Source organism: Myotis davidii, unplaced genomic scaffold (assembly GCF_000327345.1).
Source record: "Myotis davidii unplaced genomic scaffold, ASM32734v1 scaffold214, whole genome shotgun sequence".
Lineage (NCBI taxonomy): Eukaryota > Metazoa > Chordata > Mammalia > Chiroptera > Vespertilionidae > Myotis > Myotis davidii.
Genome location: NW_006285782.1, coordinates 498,221 through 517,083, shown reverse-complemented (window position 1 = coordinate 517,083; position 18,863 = coordinate 498,221). Strand labels below are relative to the sequence as shown.

Below are 18,863 nucleotides of genomic sequence, written 5' to 3'. Positions count from 1 at the left end.
AGAGAAACATCGATCAGCTGCCTCCTGCACACCCCCTACTGGGGATATGCCCGCAACCAAGGTACATGCCCTTGACTGGAATCGAACCTGGGACCCGTGAGTCCACAGGCCGACGCTCAATCCACTGAGCCAAACCAGTCAGGGCCCAGCTGCTTCTTCTTAAACTGACCTTAAACAGACATAATAAGTGAATTCTTGAAAAGTTGCATCTCATTCAAAATCTGTTCCAAACACATTAAGAAAGACGAAGGACATTTAGAATTATAATTGACTTCAAAAGACATAAACTCTGAGATTATTAATGGATCTCATACAACATAGGAGGCTGGTTGCAGATGACTTTCTGTGACAAAAGAAAAACATTTCTTCCTTTCTAGCTCCTCTGTACTTACTCCAAAAGCTTAGCTGACTATACTGTACAGAAGTTTGTATGTGACACACACACACACGGTGGAGCAAAAGTAGGTTTATAGTTGTTTGTGTAGAATATAATAATGAATAAATAATAATATAAGAATAAACTGTTTCATGTACTCACAACTATAAACCTACTTTTGCCCCACCCTGTATGCATAGACAGGGTGCTCCCACAAATGTATACACACATGTTGAATAATTATAAAGACCGTGTTTATTAAAATACATTTCTTTTTTAGAATTATCAGTTATTAAAGTTTGTATGTACTTTTGGGGACACCCTGTATATATAAGTTTTTCTCTCTCCTTGCTGTGCAGAAAGCTACTTATAGAAATCTAGTTAACCAGCACCTTCTCTAAGAAAAGTAGCCAACCAGACAAGACCCTATTTCTTTTTCATCCAGAAATAAGACTACAAAGATAGTTGTAAAATGCAAGTTGATCTACTGTGTGCCTATTCCTCTTGTATGAAAAGTCATCTCTCACCTGCTCACATCACAGCCTCCTTCCTCAACAGCCATGCAGACCTGCTCCCTGGCGGTGTTACACCAATAGCGGCACAACTGACAGATTGGACACAAGGATGAGCGGGCCAATTTGCTGTTCTCTGACACTTATTTAAAGGAAACGTTTGAATGGGTACTTTTAGAAATTGGACATTCTTTTAACAAAGCAACTACTTTCCCACTTAATTCATTTCTCTTTATGTTCAGATTTTCTAAGAAAGATGTTAAAAACCTATGAATACCACCGTGGTAAAGAGCTTAGGGAATGATTGGAAATTCATATCTGGGATGGCTAGTGAAGAATCAAGATGACCAAGTTTGTCCACTCTGAAACAAATACAGCAAAGTATTCATTGTAGGATCTAGATCAGTGGTTCTCAACCTTCTGGCCCTTTAAATACAGTTCCTCATGTTGTGACCCAACCATAAAGTTATTTTCGTTGCTACTTCACAACTGTAATGTTGCTACTGTTATGAATCGTCATGTAAATATCTGATATGCAGGATGGTCTTAGGTGACCCCTGTGAAAGGGTCATTCGACCGCCAAAGGGGTCGCAACCCACAGGTTGACAACTGCTGATCTAGATGGTGAGTGGTGTTCATTGAATTTTCTTCACCCTTTTTAGGTATTTAAAATATTTTCAAAATCAACTGTAGAAAAATATTGCCAGGTTCTTACCCTGGTTACCTAATCGTGGTTATCTAAACAAGCTCTGAGGGTGTGGGTGCAAGTTCAGCAGTGCGGGGGACTCTGACGGTGACTCGTACTGGAATGGGAAAGAAAGCTGAGACTTACCCTACATGGGAAGTCTCATGAGCCAGCATCACTTTTGCTTTATAGATCAGGGGTGGGGAACCTTTTTTCTGCCAAGGGCCATTTGGACATTTATAACATCATTCTCAGGCCATACAAAATTATCAACTTAAAAATTAGCCTGCTACATTTGGTCAAACATTTCATTTACTCACCCGTAATGCCTTGGCAGGGCCCAGACCAAATGATTTCGTGGGCCTTACATGGCCCTCGGGCCTCACGTTCCCACTCCTGCTATAAAGGAAATGAAGCTCAGGGCAGGTAAGTGCTTGGGTTTGTCTATTGTCACTACGCTGACTAGGAGACCAGATCCCTGTTTTAAATGCTTTTCCTACCAGGCCACGATGAAATTTGCATCAGTTATTTTTCTGAAAGGCTATAAAGAATCACAACAGAAATTCTCAAACATTAAAATGTATTGACCCAGTAACAGAATTAATAATACAAAGATAACAACTGAATAAGACAATTTGAAGATGGAGATGACTGTTATAAAATCCCCAAAGTCCCATCAGTCATGAAATAGTAAATTTGCTTGGCTGCCTCAGCAATGAGAATAGGTGAGTGCTGAAAGCCACGATGATAACACAATCAAGATAGGATAAGGGCATTTTCTCCTTCACCTTCCTTGGTAACCCTGACGTGGCCACCAGGGGTTGATTATTTGAGGCCCTTACTTGTCATGAAGAGGCCAAACAATATCAGCAGCAAGTAAAATAAAATAATAAGAGTAAAATTCAAAGAAAATAAAAATGCAAACTGTGGTACTTCTTTAGGTCTAGATAGACACTGAAGAATCAAATTAGACCCTAACGCATCTTGATTCTAAGAATTATTTTAGTACAGTGAGACCATTAGCACCTTCTCTCAGAGCTATGGAGGGACTGGGGGGATCAATTGATCAGCTCTGTTTTCATCTTAATGATTCGCATCATGACTTCCAGCATCTCTTAAAATTCACTAATCTGGTTACGCTAATAAAAGCTAAATCTGTTCTGTACCACACAGTGGAACGGCAACAACTGGCCGTGATGCAAATATCATTCAAAGGCCACATTTTTCACATTAACATAACCTGATGTGATGAAAACAATCTGCTATTGTTGCTGGCCACAATTCCTTGGGACCCCAGCAAGAGGACTGGCGGTACCTCATCTCAGCCGGAGAGAGATCGGGTTTGGGCATCAGTGTAATTATCTCTCGCTCATCATCACACTGTGAGCAGATGTGTCTACCAACATTCAAGGAGGTTTAACCCCTGCTCCAGCAATCATTCGGCCTACTCAACATTCATTTGGAACCTTGTTGATGCCTAGAATTTAGACCATCCTGACCCTGTTGCCTAACACTGCTTCCTGCCAGAGGGTATTGAAGGCAAATATAGCAAACTGAATATACTGTGTTCTATATAACTTGCTTCCAATTATTAGCCGTAGTAGGTTAAGCAGTGCCTGCCCCCAAATAAATTCCCACACAGATGCTCGGTGTGACCCTTCTAGGATACGGGGTCTTTGCAGATGTAATTAAGGACTGAGATGAGATCATGCTGGCCTAGGGCGGGCCCTAAGTTCAATGACAGTGTCCTCGGAAAAGCCAGAAAAGGACAAATAGAGACACAGATGAGAAGACCAGGTTACAATGGAGGCAGATCAGATTCCCGTTGCCAGAAGCCAAGAATCGCCAGGACGACCAGAGGTGGATGAGGCAAGGAAGGGTCCTCCTCTAGAGCCTTGGGGGGAATGTGGCCCCTGGAAATTTGGTATGGGAACTGGAGGATGTATCTCCACTGTTTTAAGCCACCAAGGTTGTGCTAATTCGGATGGCAGTCCCAGGAAATGAACATACTGGCTTTATTGGTCATTAACCCCGCACGCTGCTTTTGCTGCTAATAAATGGTCTGCAGAAAAACGTCAGGAACAGAGAAAGGAGGTGACACCATATCATCTCGCTGCCACACAGGGCAGTGGGAGGCCGGAGGCAGAGGCTACTAGATGGGTACTAGCGTACGAAGAACTGGAGTGGGTAGACAGCACAGTGGCACAGAGAGGAGACATGCTGAAATGTGGGCAGGGATGGCAAGGATGGGGGCAGGAGCCAGAGGTCTGTACAGGTGAGAGGTAAGGAGCAGGCAGGGAACATGTATCAGAGCAGCCAATGCTGGGATTCACCTGTGATGTGTGGTGGGAAGGAGACATAGTTTACAGTCATCGTTCCATCTGGTCGTTAGAGGTGACCCCTGTGCTCCGGTGGCACATTTACTATTCTTCCTTTATAAGGAGGAAACAGGTGCAGAGTGGCTAGCAGTTTGGTCCTGGCCACAAAGTTTTCAACTGCAATGTTGGGATTTAAAGCCATCTGTATCTGCTTCGAAGGCTTAGGTACCCAGCTTGGTTCAAGGATCAGAGAGCCCCCTCTTATAAAGCCCAACTGAATTAAAGAATGTCTGGACTATAATTTTCATATGCTTCCTCTCGGGCAGTAATTGATTCTCTGGCAAAGACAGATCCAGGCCAGTGGCACTAATCCTGGCTGCACCTTACAAAACTCGAATGCCCAGGCCCCCTTCTCTGGGGTGGGGTCAGAGCAGTGATGTTACAGGAAGCTCCTGGGTTATTCTAACAGGCACTGTTGTTGAGAATCACTGCTCTCAACCCTCGGGTACCAGTGGGCAGTGCGACTGGCTAAGGAAGAGAGTGTGGTGTTTGCGGGCTGTATAACCACTTCACTCCTCAGAGGGAACCTGACCAATACTGGGGCATTGCGGAAAATGAAAATATGCTTTAAATCTTTTGAGCGATCATCTACAAGTTTTACTTGCACAGCTTACTGGTATGTGGTTTTTTTTGCAGGAATTTGAGCCTAAGCATAGAAAGCCGCTTCTGCATGAGCCAGGAAACGTAGGCTCATCCTGTGTTTGGAAAGAACTTTGAAAAAATTCAGCGATGTGCTAGACTAGGAAGCAGCTTCTGCTGCCACAGTAAATATTGTTTTTACATTTCTGGGCCTGTATGAAACAAAGCTGAATCGTTTAAGTGACTGCTGCTCTCCACGAAGCTAAGAGCGCACAGCGTGAGGTTCCGTTTCCAAACCGCCAGCTGGGTGTGGGGGTATTATATAAGGAAAGGCGTCTCGAACTTTACTCTCCATCAAAGTCACCTGGGAGGCTGGTTAGAGCAAGGCTTCCTGGGCGCCAGCCCAGAGTGGAGTGAGGTGCAGGGACTTGCATCTCTCCGGGCTCGGGAGATGCTGTTGCTGACAGTCCCTGGACCACACTTGGTGCTACCCTGGCACCGGCCACGCTTCTCCAACTCTAACGTGCATGCAAATACCCCGGTGAGGCTGTCCAAATGCAGATTCTGACGTTCTTGTCCACAGACCCTCTCTAGGTAGCAAGGGTAAAGCATATTCCATCAGGGGGTAGGGAGAAAACTGGTACCTTTGTTCAAGCATTCGGGTGCTCATGCAGCATTGCAACAGGTAAAAGGTAAACACCTTAAGCATTACCACCCTTGCCCTTTTATTGGATGGAGACATTAAGGAAGCAATAAATTAAATGACGCCTCCACACCAATAATAAGTAGGGAACTGAGTGGCTGTCTCCTGCGTCTCAGGCGTGAGCAAACTGTAGACTCCTGTAGGCAGATAAGGCGTGAGAGGGCATCCACTTCAATTGACTGTTTCTATAGCTCCAGGTGCGAAGGCTAGGAGCTCTGACTCAGGAGAAACGCGGAATGCCTCTTATGAGATTTCCTCATTTTGAAGCATCAGGCTTTGCCGTGCACCATGTGGAAGCCATTTTTTAAAAAGTGGAATCTCAGATGGTGAGAGCATGATGTATATTCAATCCTGCCTTCAGATGGACAACATTTGTGGCTTGAGAACGATGACATTTTAATGTAAGCATTGCCCATAATCTTCAACCCAAGACCACAAATCTTACACCACGAGGAGAAAGCGTGCACACGCATGTCCTTGTACCAAGGAAGCTGCCATTAATTCTCTCCTTGTCACCCAGTCATCCATTTATTCACTAGTGAGCATCTTGGTAGCAGACACTGTTCCAGAGCTAGGAATTTAGGAGAGAACCACCTGCAACTAATATCTGAGCACAGAGGCCAGAGATGGCTGGTTCTGTGCTTTCACTTCTCTGTGAGACAATATAGGAAATAAGGGGTTTAGAGCACTGTGGCCCTAACTAAGATGAGAGCCCAGCCCCTCACCTGCTGTAGATTGACACTTTTATAAAATACAATAGAAATAATTTACTGGAAAAAAAGAAATGAAAAAAAAATGCACGGAAGGATATACAAAACACAAGTCCCAATTGTTACTATTAGAGCCGACGGACAGTGATAACTGCTTTAAGGGGTGGGGCTCTAAAGGCTTATTTCAGCTCTGTGATCTCCGGGCAGATGAGGAGCAAACAGCTGGCCAACAAGCTTGCTCCTCAGCTCGGCTCTGGGCAGAACTCATTCAGAGCGTGGCCTCCAGGGTTAGGCGCCTGGGTTTGCATTACAGTGCTGGCACTTGCACGCTATGTGACCGAGGGCAAGCCACTGAATTCCACTGTTTCTCAGTTTCCTCCCCACAAAGCTGCTGCCCATATACAGAAAACACAAGTCAAAACATAAAGCACTCAGGAGAGGGTCTGGCTCTCAGTAAATTCTATTAAAGTGTTAGCTGTGATCATTACTACTGTCTACAACTATTACTATTATTACTACTTCTCTTACTACTACTGGTACTGTGCTCTGTATTATTTTGGGCCAAGACTTGAACAGTTGTTTCACCTATAAGGTGGTGCTTGTAATCTCTTTCCTTCTATTGCTTCCTTCCCTTCTATGAATTTGGTGCCAAGAAAGTGAAATCACCATGTGAAGGCACACGACTGCCCGTGGAAACTGCTCCTGTAATGGACTCTCTGTGCTACCCAGATGCCATTCCAGAGGGGAGGGCAGTGCCCGGGGTCCCTGCACCTGCACCTCATCACAGGTGACAGCAGCCCTGGGAAACTGACCTCCATGCACGCTGAGACCCAGTTGGGCTGGTGCTGCCTGATGCTGAGCAACCAAACCACAGTCTAACAGACGGAGCGACTTTGAAGGACATTTTAAAACTTCATGTAATTGAATGCTTCACCCACCTGCATTTTTCACACATGCACAGATTTCCCCAAATTCCCTTCTTGACAGCTGTTTTGGAAACTCAGCTTAAAATTTTCAGAATTATTTCTTACTTTTTCTTCAGATTTGTCACCTACAATTGGCTGGGGATCACAATATCCAGGTGACAGACAAGCATTTGAGAAATATTGAAACTTGAGCTTGGGAAATTTTGTTAGAAAACAATTTACGGTCATTTTAAAGCAAGACAAAAGCTCAAGATCCGAAAGAATAACCATCACTCCATTTCCTTCCTAAATCTCCTAAGTCTGAGACTATGAAACAAATTTATTAATATGGCCTAATCATTTTGCATCCTCATAAAATAAAAATTTTATGAAGAAAGAGAGGGCAACAAAACCACCAAATAAGAAACAACCAAATAAGAAAGCGAGTTTTTGGGCTGTAAAAACAAATTTGGAGATTACTAATGTGAATGGCCTAGTTTCAAGACTCAGTCACTCACACGAAATTACCACACTGTGACCAGGTCAAAGAGAGAATAGGTCAAATTGGAGTTCTTATCTGGCCTCAGAATGAATGGAGTTACTGATTTAAGGAACGAGAGGGAAAACCACACAACATTCAAATGGCATAGTGACATGTGCAAAGGGCTGGTGATGAGGTTGGGAGGGATTTGACAAGCATATGGGGAGACTGCCCAGAGATGTAATTCAGTGTGCGGCCCTGACATGGCCCAGATAGCAGTCAACTAGTTATGAGTTTGAATGTGTCTTTGCCACTCGAGCTGAAAACGGTACTGTTTAATAAGCCAGCATCTTTAGTTCACAGACTCACTCTAGGGACCTTGCTGTAAATGTCATTTAAATTCAGTACACCAAGCACATGGAAGGTGCTCTGTACAGCGGAGAGCGTGGCACTGGAGGGGCACAGGTGCTGAGAGGTGTCCTGACAGAGAGGAAGTTAATGTCAAACAACAACAAAAAATATTAACAAGTCTGTGTCAGTCTCTATTTCTTATCTTTTCCCCCAACTCTGCAATTATTCATGAATTTCAAAACTTATTCTCTGTGTCTATCCACCTCCCACCCTCCATCTATCCATGCTTGTATACATTCATCCAGTAAATTATTTATTGAGTGCCTTCCTGCCGCCTGGTACTGTATTAGGCTTTTAGAACTTACATTGTAGTTGGAAAAGACAAAAAATAAACAAGTTAGAAAATAAATGAAATAATAATTACAGTTGTGTTAAGAAGGAAAAAACAAAGTCAAAGTGTTAAAATAGTGACTAGCTGGGGAAATCTATTGGGGATCCTGACAAAAAAGAGAATTCCATTCAGATGATTCAAATGAAGAAATATTAAAAAGATACTCCCAGGGGTGTGGGCAGCACTGACAGAAGCAACAAGAGCTGTCCTGGTACCAGAAACCAGCAATGGCAGAGAGCAGCGATCAAGGTCAAGGAGAAGAAAGGCTGTAGTCAGAGTCCACTGAGAGCTGCAGCTCTGGAGGAAGGGTCACTGGGCAGGACTGTTGCTGAGGGATGTGCCCACAGCCAGCACCATGATGCAGCGTGGGGAGGAAGGAGATGAGAAATAACCCAACCTCCTCCTCCCACCCTCCTACCTGCTGCTAGTGCTTCCTATTGGTACAACCTGATCCCGAGCCCCCTGGCAAGGGAGCTTTGATGATATCGTCCACAGAGTTTGACTTTAGTGTTGAGAATGGATTGGGGACATGAATGGAGGAGGGGAGAATGGAGAATAACCAGAGAAGGGGGCCTACTTAGGTGGGACAGTCAGGAAAAGCTTCTTCGTGGAGGTGACATTTGAACTGAGACTCAAGGAGGAGAAGGTCCCAGCCCTGCACAGAGCCAGTGGAAGAGCCATCCAGCCTCTGTGATTCTCCCTTCTCTAGGCCAGGCTCAGCACACATCCCTCACCGGGAACCATGTCACACAGACCCCGACAATCTGAATGAACCCACTCCTCGGTGTGATGCTATAATTCAAGTTCTGGGAGAAGCAAATGTTGCTACTCGATTTTCTCAACACCATGGAAGCGTCTGCTCATAAACGAGAATGCTCCTATCTGGGACACTACCGATGAAAGGCTCAGTGTTGCTACCAATTCTAATGTGCACAGAAGGAAAAATCAAGAAAGCTATACACAAAGGTGGGTAAGGGCGGCCATTAAAGCAACTGTAGCTTCCTTCCACTGGTACAACTTCTCTTTGAAGAGCGAAAGCATTCCACATTTGGAGATATCCTCATATCATGCAACTTGGGTAAAAAATGAAGAAACATTTTTCTCTCTTAAGTGAAAAAACGCCAGGAAGATTCCATTTCAATTACAACTGTAATAGCAATCAATGTACAGCCATAATTTAAACTCATACTATTTTCTTTTAGTTTTATATTTGTCTTTATGTCCCCGGATAAAATGGATACAAAATAAATACCTCAAGCCTATGAATCCACATATCTACTGAGAAATTATTTTATATCTGCTGCCCAGAAACCATTTCTTTATATAGTTAAAGTAAAAGGTTCAATATTAACAAGACCATCACTTAAACCAAAATGGTATGACTTTGAAAAGCCAGTTGGCTGGTAGGTTCAAGTTCACTGTGAGCTGGCCAAGTCCTTAACATAAGCACCTGCCCTCCACTGGATGGGTACGGGGGTTTCGGTGGCATCTGTTAGGCAGGGTGATTTCCTTCCTGTAAGTCCCAGCAAGGGCAAATTCCAGGCAAATAAGGAGGCCTTGCCTGCATGTTAATGAGATGTGCGTTCTACCATATTCAAAGCTATCCACATTTTTCTTAAAGATCCTAAGGAATTTCCATTATCTCTATATTAGTCCTAAATGTCCTTAGTACCTATTTAATTTCCTCTTGTTTTGTCCCCAGTGAATATAAAAACAGATGGCAATTCTTCTTCTGTTTTTTCATTTGAGACTCTTGCGAAGGCCATGAGAACTGTGGACAAACAGTAAGTTCAAAGCATATCCTTACCTGCAGCAGAGGGCGCTGCACGCCCAGCACCTTCATGGTGTCCGCGTTGGCCAGGATCTTCAGGGGGTCCGAGGTTTTCGTGACTCCTTCAATCTCCTTGTTGATCTCAGCCAAGACTTGGTTGAGAAAGATGTTTTTGATGTACACAGTGAGGAACTCTCGGAGAGGACACTGTTTGGCTGGCCCAAGTCCCAAGGCATGCTCAACTTCCTGAATGAACCTGGAAGCCAAACAGGAATGGTTGTTACATGTATCAGAAAAATGGCTACAGAAACATGACAAAGCCCACATGGGTATCTTTGGACTTCAGCTATTTTCATGGAGGGAAGCAGGGAAGTCCCCAGAATTCTTAAAAAGAACAGCTCATCACTCTATAATAGTCATATCCATATATATCCATATACATATATATGGATATATATGTATATGTGTGTATATATATGTATGTGGACATATATATATGTATATATGTTTTAATATATAAATATATGTCATCTTTCTCTATATAACTATCCATCTTTTAAAATGTTATTTCACTAATTAAATAGAAATAGGATGAAATAGACAATTACTTCTTACCTGGGGTAAAGAAAAAGAGATGCACAGAATATTTTTATTAATTCAAGAAGTAAATAAGAATACAAGAAGCAAAGCACAATCAAAGAAAAACAATTATGTGCAAATTTAAAAGCACACCCCAAACACTACATATTTCTCATTGAGATTCTTATATGTGTAAATAGAAATGTGTGTGTGTGTGTGTGTGTGTGTGTGTGTGTGTGTGTGAGAGAGAGAGAGAGAGAGAGTGAGAGAGAGAGAGAGAGAGAGAAAGGGAGAGAGGTGATGATACATAAGTTGGGAGATTACAAAGTGAACAGGATAGGAGGTGGGGGCAAAGAAGGACTTCAGCCTTATTTGTAATGATCTATTTCCTTTACTAAAGTACTTAAAGCAGATATAAAGGATTGTTAATAACTGCCAAAGCTCGGAGATGAGTGTGCAGTTGTTTGTCATATTACTCTTTGTGCTTTTCCATACTGGCAGTTCTTGCCTTGCATGTTTCTGATATATACAAACTTAAGTTACTACAGTTTAGTTAATGCCTGTCCTCCAAAACCAAGATTCAAATTCCAGTTAACAGTGTTTTAACTCTGAGTAATGGCATAAAGTATAAACTCTGAGGCTAGCTCTTCAGTTCAGATACCTCTACCAGAATAATTGATGTTCACCATGATCAATGATCAATCATCTCAAAATGTAACAGTGACTGATCATTGCACATCTGTTACTCAGTTCAGGTACAGACAGCAAAGTCTCTCAGTGATATGCCCATGTGATATTTTACAAAGGATAATTAAAAGGGAGTTGGTCAAAAATGGTAAAAGTACAGAAAAAAACTAAAAGTGGTAACAGTGGGAGTGAAGTTTGAATTCAATGTAAATGGATTTATAGAAGCAATAATTGACCATAGGAATGTTAACATTAACCCCATTCGAGAGGCAAATGCAGTCAGAGTGAAGGTGAACTTGATCTAAATAAATGAGGAAAGTGGTTATGACGAAAGGGATGAAGATGGCCCAGAGGAGGTATGCCAGCCAAAAATCTCACATTATTAGAACTCTTTGAGATATTTCATGACACTGAAAATCAAAGGATAAAATACTGGCAGTTGACCCGAACTTTGAAGGAGGTGTGACAGTTCACCAATGCAGAGGAAAGATGCTCACTGTGTATCGTAAAGTATACAACACAAAGAAGGTGCAAGCATTTTTCAACTACTCTGGACAAGATTTTAACAAAGAAATTAAATGTTTCTAATGCCAAGCGGACTAAATAGTTAGTTTTCTAATTTTTTCATATCTGTATACATTTATAACAGTAAGGGAGTTTTTAATGTGTGTTGTTAAAATTTGTAAACTCATGAAATCACTGTGACTTCCCCACCGATTAAGACTCTCTGCAGGTAATGTTTACAGTTCCACAATGCTATGCAAAGCAGGTTACCAATTTTCTCAAAAAAAAAAAAAAGGAAAAGGAAAAGTGAAATTAAATCAGATGGAATAAAGACAACAAAATGAATGACTAACTGGGAAGATGTATTTGCAACCTATATTACAGATGACAGGTAGGGGAAAACAAACAAATTTGTAGAAAAATGACCAAGGGCACAAAAAGACAGTTTACAGTGAAAGGAAGGCAGTGGTCAGTAAACATAAGAAAATATTCTTAACTTCATTCACAATGAGAAGAAAGGAAAGTAAACTATACTGAGATGCCATTTTAGCATCTATGCATTGGCCAAATTCCAAAAGTCTGAAAACACATTCTGTCGGCCAAAGTGTGGGAAAGAATCATTCTCCAATAATGTTGATGGGAGTGAAAAAGTACAACTTATGAAAAGCAAGTTGTCACGATCATTCAACATTACAAATGCACTTCTCTTTGACCCAGTAATCTAACTTTTGAAAAAATTTTCAGACAGCCATAGCTGAACATGATTAGATAGGCCAGTGTGGCATTATTCTAATGGCAAAAGACTGAACACAACAAAAAAAATCCATCAGTCAGGGATTCATCAAATCCACCGATATATCTGTACACTGGAATTCCATGCAGCAACCTCAACCCTCCAAACGTGGAAGCTGTGGGGCACTAACATGTAAAGGCCTCCAGGATATATTAAGTGAGAAAACGAGCAAATTGCAAAGCAATTTGTGTTCAGTAGTATTTATATTACACTGACTTTTGTGAAAGAACTATATATCCTCATTTGTTTATTTTCTTATAAAGACACCCTGGGAAGACTCATAACAAAACTAAAACTGCCCAGCCAGTGTGGCTCAGTGGTTGAGTGTCAACCTATGAACCAGGAGGTTGCGGGCTAGATTTCTGGTCAGGGCACATGCCTGGGTCACAGGCTCAGTCCTCAATCGGGGATGTTCAGAAGGTAGCCGATCGATGGTTCTCTCTCTCATCGATGTGTCTCTTTCTCTCTCCCTCGCCCCCTCTCTCTGAAATCAATAAAAATATATTTTAATATTTAGTTTAAAGACTAAAACTGAGTACCTGTAGGAAGCAGAAATAGGGGTGGGGTCTGGAAGAGGAGTGGGAATAAGACGTTTCAGTTATAACTTATTTGAATCATGTGATTTTAAAAATCATGAATGTATTAACTACTCAAATAAACTGAAATTAGAAAATGAAAACCACCTACACATGTCAGAGACTATATTTCATAAACTGCTTTCTAATTAGATCACATTTAAAGTTTAGTGTATACATGTTCCTTCAGGTTAGCTGTTTAGCCTCTGAAGTGTTTCCTTCACTTAATAAAGAAATAAGTCGTGGTTAATTGTGCATATCAGCAGTTACACACTCCATTAACCCCCGGGTGTGCATGTGTGGTGGGGGAAGGAGCGAGCACACATAGGACTATCATGAGGAAAAAGCAACCCAAAGAATTTGGGGGAAAGGCAGAAATTGAGAAGTGATGAGAAACAGCCACGGGCTTCTTAATTGATGTCACCTACATGGAGAGGGAAATAAAAATATGACGCAGACAAAGTATCACGAGTCTTTAAGAAGAGCGAGTGGAAGAATATAGGGGACAATGAATACATGGGAGTAGTTAGCCATCCATGGCCATCATTTTCAGATCTCTGATTTCCACACCCTGCTCTGTGGGCCCCTTCTCATCTCATCTCATCTAACGCTCAAATCACCCACCAGGAGCCTCTGGGGCTCCTTGGTGGGCCTGTGAAAGAAAACCTCTGCTATTAATCTGCTGATGTGTAAATATAGCAAAGGTCTTATTTTATTATTTTTAATATTATGAGAATCAATCATCAGAATCCCAATTTATTCTTCTCAATGGGACTTCGATTTCTGAGTATTTCTTACATTTTCAATATCTTTAACATTAGAACACAATTTTTAGTGGTTAATCTGTTCCTAACAGTGACAGAAGGCTCTAAATTATCCCCCTGTTTGTGTTTTCTGGTCCCTTATTTGCCTTCGTGTCCCTAAAATATCAAACCGCTCTGAGCACACTGATGGAGGAGTTCCTGTCACTTGCCACTGAGTGATTTCTCTCAAATACAAATCACTTATTCCCTAAAGCACACACATCCGTCTAAAACAACACATCCAGGCTGATGCTGTCATCTCTGACTGGAGGGGACCCATCCAGCATGTTCCCAAATCTGCTTTCAGAGCTGCGAGGGCCCTCCCTGTGCAGAAAGTGTGAAATATTCGTAAGAGAATGAAAGAAAAAAATTAGAGCTGTCTTATCAGACCGCTTTTGTACTCTAGTCGAAAATGGGTAGCGATTGCATTAAATAGGCAAACTGCTCTTTCTGGGGGCAGGAAGGACACTGAACCAGCACCTTCTCAGGCATCTGGGAGGTGAGCCAGACTCTTGGTCACTATGGGGAGGAGTGATCTAAGGAGGCTGAGCGGCCAAGAGCAGGCCTGAGGGCAGCGGTACCCGAGTCTGAATCCTGAACGTACAGGGTTGGGCGGATTATTCAGCGTCGCCAAATCTTCGCTTTGTATTCTGTAAAATGGGTATGATAACACAGGATTGTTCTGATAATTAAACAAAGAGATGAAAGTTAAGCACTCAGCACAGAGGCTGACAGCAACTGCTAAGGAAATGGTAACTAATGCTATTTGTATAGGTGACCGATGTCCCATGTGGCCAGGGGCCAAATTGCTCATCCTCAGTGAGTAGGACTGGCTAGCACACAGTAGGCTCTCAGGATGTATTTGGCGAAGAAAATGCTGAACAACGTAATTTACAGACCCTTTAACTTCAACCCATAGTTCCTGAAACGGGCATGTCCTTGCTGACAAATAATATCCTCTTCTCAAGAATTTGGCCTAGAGAGCCAAATAAAAAAAATTGTTTTTGAAAAAAAAACACCCCATACCTCCACCACCCCAACGTTAATAGTTGCCTCTCACTAAAAGAGCATTCTCTAGTCCCTGGCCACATTCCACACTGCTTTTTACTTTGCATAATTCAGTTGTTTCACATTACTTTATACTCTGCTCTTTTGCAGAGTATCAGAGACTCATTCATCCCCTCCTGCTAATGGACACACATTATTAAACCAAACATTGATTAGGAAGCAGCCATGCTGCCGCCTGGTTTATTATAGATAATCCCACAGTGAACACCTTCATTTCGTTTCTGTTGAACTCTGTCCCCAAGTTATTGGCAGGACCTCCTCATGGTGGTTCATGAGCAAGTCTGTATTTTGTTTCCCCCAGTCCCCACAGTACACTGCATGGCTCCCTTCACCATCAAGGACTTTGAAGATGATCTGCTGAGTGGGAGGCAGGAGAGTGGAGAGGAGGCTCATCAAAAGCCCAGTTTTCCTCACACTGCTCCCAGTCAGCTCAATGGAAGTGAGGAAGCACTGAATTCTTAGCAGTCAAATGAATCTCATTAGGAAAGAAAACACTTCACTTCAAAGGGAAGATGAACACAGATGGAACCCTGTCAAAAGGGTATTATCTCATCTCACGAAGTGCCTTCATGTTAGGGATTTCCCATCTCTGTAAATGATGAGAAGGCAAACACAAAACCCAGATAGAGCTATATAGAAGTAGACAGAATGAGACTCGAAGGAAAGGATCTACATAATGCTATATGGAAAGCATTTAATTACAGGATTTCGAGAAATCTTATTCAGATCAGCTTCCTAAATCGAAAATTGTAAAGTAGGATAAAACAAAAAAACAAGTGAGAGTAGACAACCTATTCTCCTTGCATTTGAATGACCAAAGCATGGATCTTATTCCCGACATTGTAATATTGCTACTTGTAAATATTTAACCAGTTTTCTTTTCAGAATTTCATCAACTACGGGCCTCCTAAAATACGTACAAATGTATCAATATTTTAAATTTATTCTTTTTTATACAAGTCTATGTCCTTTGGACTGCATACAGGAACACACACTACCTATATTTACCCAGGATTTTCAAGATTTTTATCTTGATTTGATTTCTATCCAGAGAAATTATAAACTAATTAAAATTTCACACACCTTTCCCAGGTCCTTGCTTAACTCAGCCTCCTCCTCATTGCAAATTCTAGTTCATTGCAAAGCTCCATTTCTTCCATCTCATCTCAGCCACGAATTGTAGCTGTTACCAGCTAGAAACAGCCTTGAACACAGAGGGCCTTAATTGTGTTTTAGAAGTGACAATGATATTTATTCACTTGAATAAAAATAGTTGCTCACAGTAAACATGTACTCCTTACATTCACACCCTAATGAATTTCTTCAGCTCCATGGCCAACATTATCAGTAATGGGACAACTGGATATCCTGTGCCTCCTAACAGCATCACTTCTCTGGTATTCTTGTCCTGAACCCAAAAGTTGAATAGTCATGGGGAGACACCATCTTACCATAAAATCAAAATACAAAATTAAAAGTGAAAATTTCAGGAAAATTCAATTCAGAATTCTGGGCTTTGGACAGCAAAGAATTTGTCTCTCATGAACAGTGTGTCAGTGTTTGCTGTTAATTATGCTTTCAATGTATACATTTGCACATAATGTGTATCATACACCATACAAAATTTCAATTCCTTTCACTCTGATATGTCCTGCCTTTGTTGTGTATTATTGTAAACATGTTTTGGTAGTGTAGGCTGAATAGTGTACACAGAGTATTTATCTGAAAGGCTTGGGGATGTTTCTGCTGATCCCGTGTATTAGAACCGCTGGCGATGTGTGATGTATCCCACTGACCTTCTACATCCTGTGGATCTCTCAGCGTATCACTTCACTGGTCTCTAATCTAGCCTGAATCTGCACTGATGGGCCATGCTAACCTCACCAAGAAGCTCTGAATCTCTCCTACTGAGGAGCAGCTTTAGAGACATTTTTAGAAATCTGAACCATCTTCCCTACAGTCAGCCCAAGGTTCCTGCGTGAGGAGCTGTGTGATACGTATGGGCCTGCGGAGGCTCTGCTTACGTAGCCGAGCACCTTGCAGGGTAAGTCCAACGGCCCATCCTCACTGTGCACATGTAATAATGTCGTATGACACAGACATTTCTAAATGTATGAATTCAAACTTAAACAGCGACACACTGTTCATGAGAGAGACATGAATGAATTCTTTGTACTCCAAAAGCCAGCGTTCTAAATTTTAATTTTCTGCAATTTGCACCTTCGATTTTGTGTTTTTGTTTCATGGAAACAGTGCAACCAACAGCAGTAATCACAACCCTATAGCATGAATGACAAAGAGAAAACAAAACTACATTTCCCCTCATATCCAGTAAGTAGGAATAATCTTTGGGCAGGAAAGATAGTAAGATGCTGTGTGTCACATGTAGAGCTTTCCCGGAATACACGGGCCAGGTAAGAAGACGCCAAGCAGTGCTCATAATAGGGTCCTGCTGAGGACGCTTTCTGCAAGTCACTCCAAGGGGCAGAGTAGACGTTTTTGAGCGTATATTTCCAATCCCTGCCATGTTTGACGTACATGGAAAAAATCAATCCATAACCCATAATAAAGTCATTCTGACACGAGCCCATCCTTGCATGTTAGTTGTACCCAGGGAAATGGGCCTTTGGAATCAAACCCTGTGACACAGGGTCACACCCAAGGCCAGAAACAACTCAGGGTGCAGAGAGATGCTGCCCAGCGAGCATGGCTCTTTGAAGATATTTCTTACTCAGTTGCGCTCAGACACGACATTCACGGCACAGAGCAAACCCAGAGCAACGTGGGCTCAGAAGGAAAGAAGCCTCAGAAGAATTGCTTGGAGATGCGGTCAACTTGCCTGGATTATCCGACTCAAAAAAGATCCTTTAGAAATGATTTACAAGGGACTCATTCAGAAGCAGCAGCAACAAGCATATTTAAGGCCATAAATCAGTGGAACATGAAAACTGGAGAAAAATCCATGAAGGTTAATGCACATTTGGAGCCCAATTGCCTCTTAATGCCCCGGAGTAAGTCATTGGCACAGCGGGGGTGGGGGGAGGCTCCCCACCAGTCTGCACTCGCTCACGCGGAGGGTAACCGCTCTCTGTGCCTTTTGTATATGAAGATTTTCTGAGTAAAAGTGCACAATAAGCTCATCGTTGCAGAGCCCAATCATGTCCTCAGCCCAAATCCCTAGGAGACAATTTGCTGAACTAATGAAATAAACAAGGATTTGGATGCTCTTATTTGCAATGAGTAAAATGCATGCCTAGGACTAGAGGAGAAAAAAGGTAAAAGTCATTAAATAAAAGGAGAAAAGAATATTACCTACGAAATGTGAATTCTGCAGGCCTGTAAACAAATTTAACTAGAAAAAAAAACAAAACGTAACCTGAATATATTGCAAGTGATTTTGGACTACATTTAAGTGTTCCCTCCAGACGAAAAGCACTTTAGGCAAAATAAAGTAAGCCTCTTTAAATGACAGCTGTGTATATTTTTTAACCACATAATTTAAAATTGATATAATTTAAGCCCTAATCCTTAATATTAAGCAGTCTTTTTGAGCCAAAAAGTGCATATAAATAAATTAATAAATAAGGATTATGGATATAAAACTCAAAGACAAATATGATAATCCTGCTCTTCTGACAGTCCTGGGATTGTTTGTATCCTTTCCATTTATCTTAATTGTAGTAAAATAACCTCTCCTTTATATCTTTTATTATAAAAGATAAGGCTGTCAGAAAAATTTTCAAGAAAAATTATAACTTATTATCAAGTGTCCATCAGAGTACCTGAAAATTATATGTAATATATTAAATATTCTTTTGTTGTTATTGTTGTTAATCCTCACCCAAGGATATTTTTCCATTGAGTTTTAGAGAGAGTAAAAGTGAAGGGGAGAGACAGAGACGTGCCTTTGACCTGAATCAAACCTGGTACCCTTAGTCCCCAGGCCGACGCTCTATCCACTGAGCCACATCCGTTTGGTCTTTATTTATTTTTTAAAATAATTCTTCATTGT

The 18,863-nt window shown here is 41.7% G+C and overlaps 1 protein-coding gene across 1 annotated transcript in view; it reads right to left on the bottom strand.

Moving 5' to 3' along the window:
• Nucleotides 1–18,863, bottom strand: part of EXOC4 (exocyst complex component 4) — a gene marked incomplete at its 5' end in the record, with an annotated part of 716,953 nt that overhangs the window by 211,774 nt on the left and 486,316 nt on the right. The window contains one exon of the mRNA XM_015559399.1: nt 9,879–10,098. Coding sequence (XP_015414885.1) covers nt 9,879–10,098 — 220 coding nt within the window. The remainder of the gene's footprint in view (nt 1–9,878; nt 10,099–18,863) is intronic.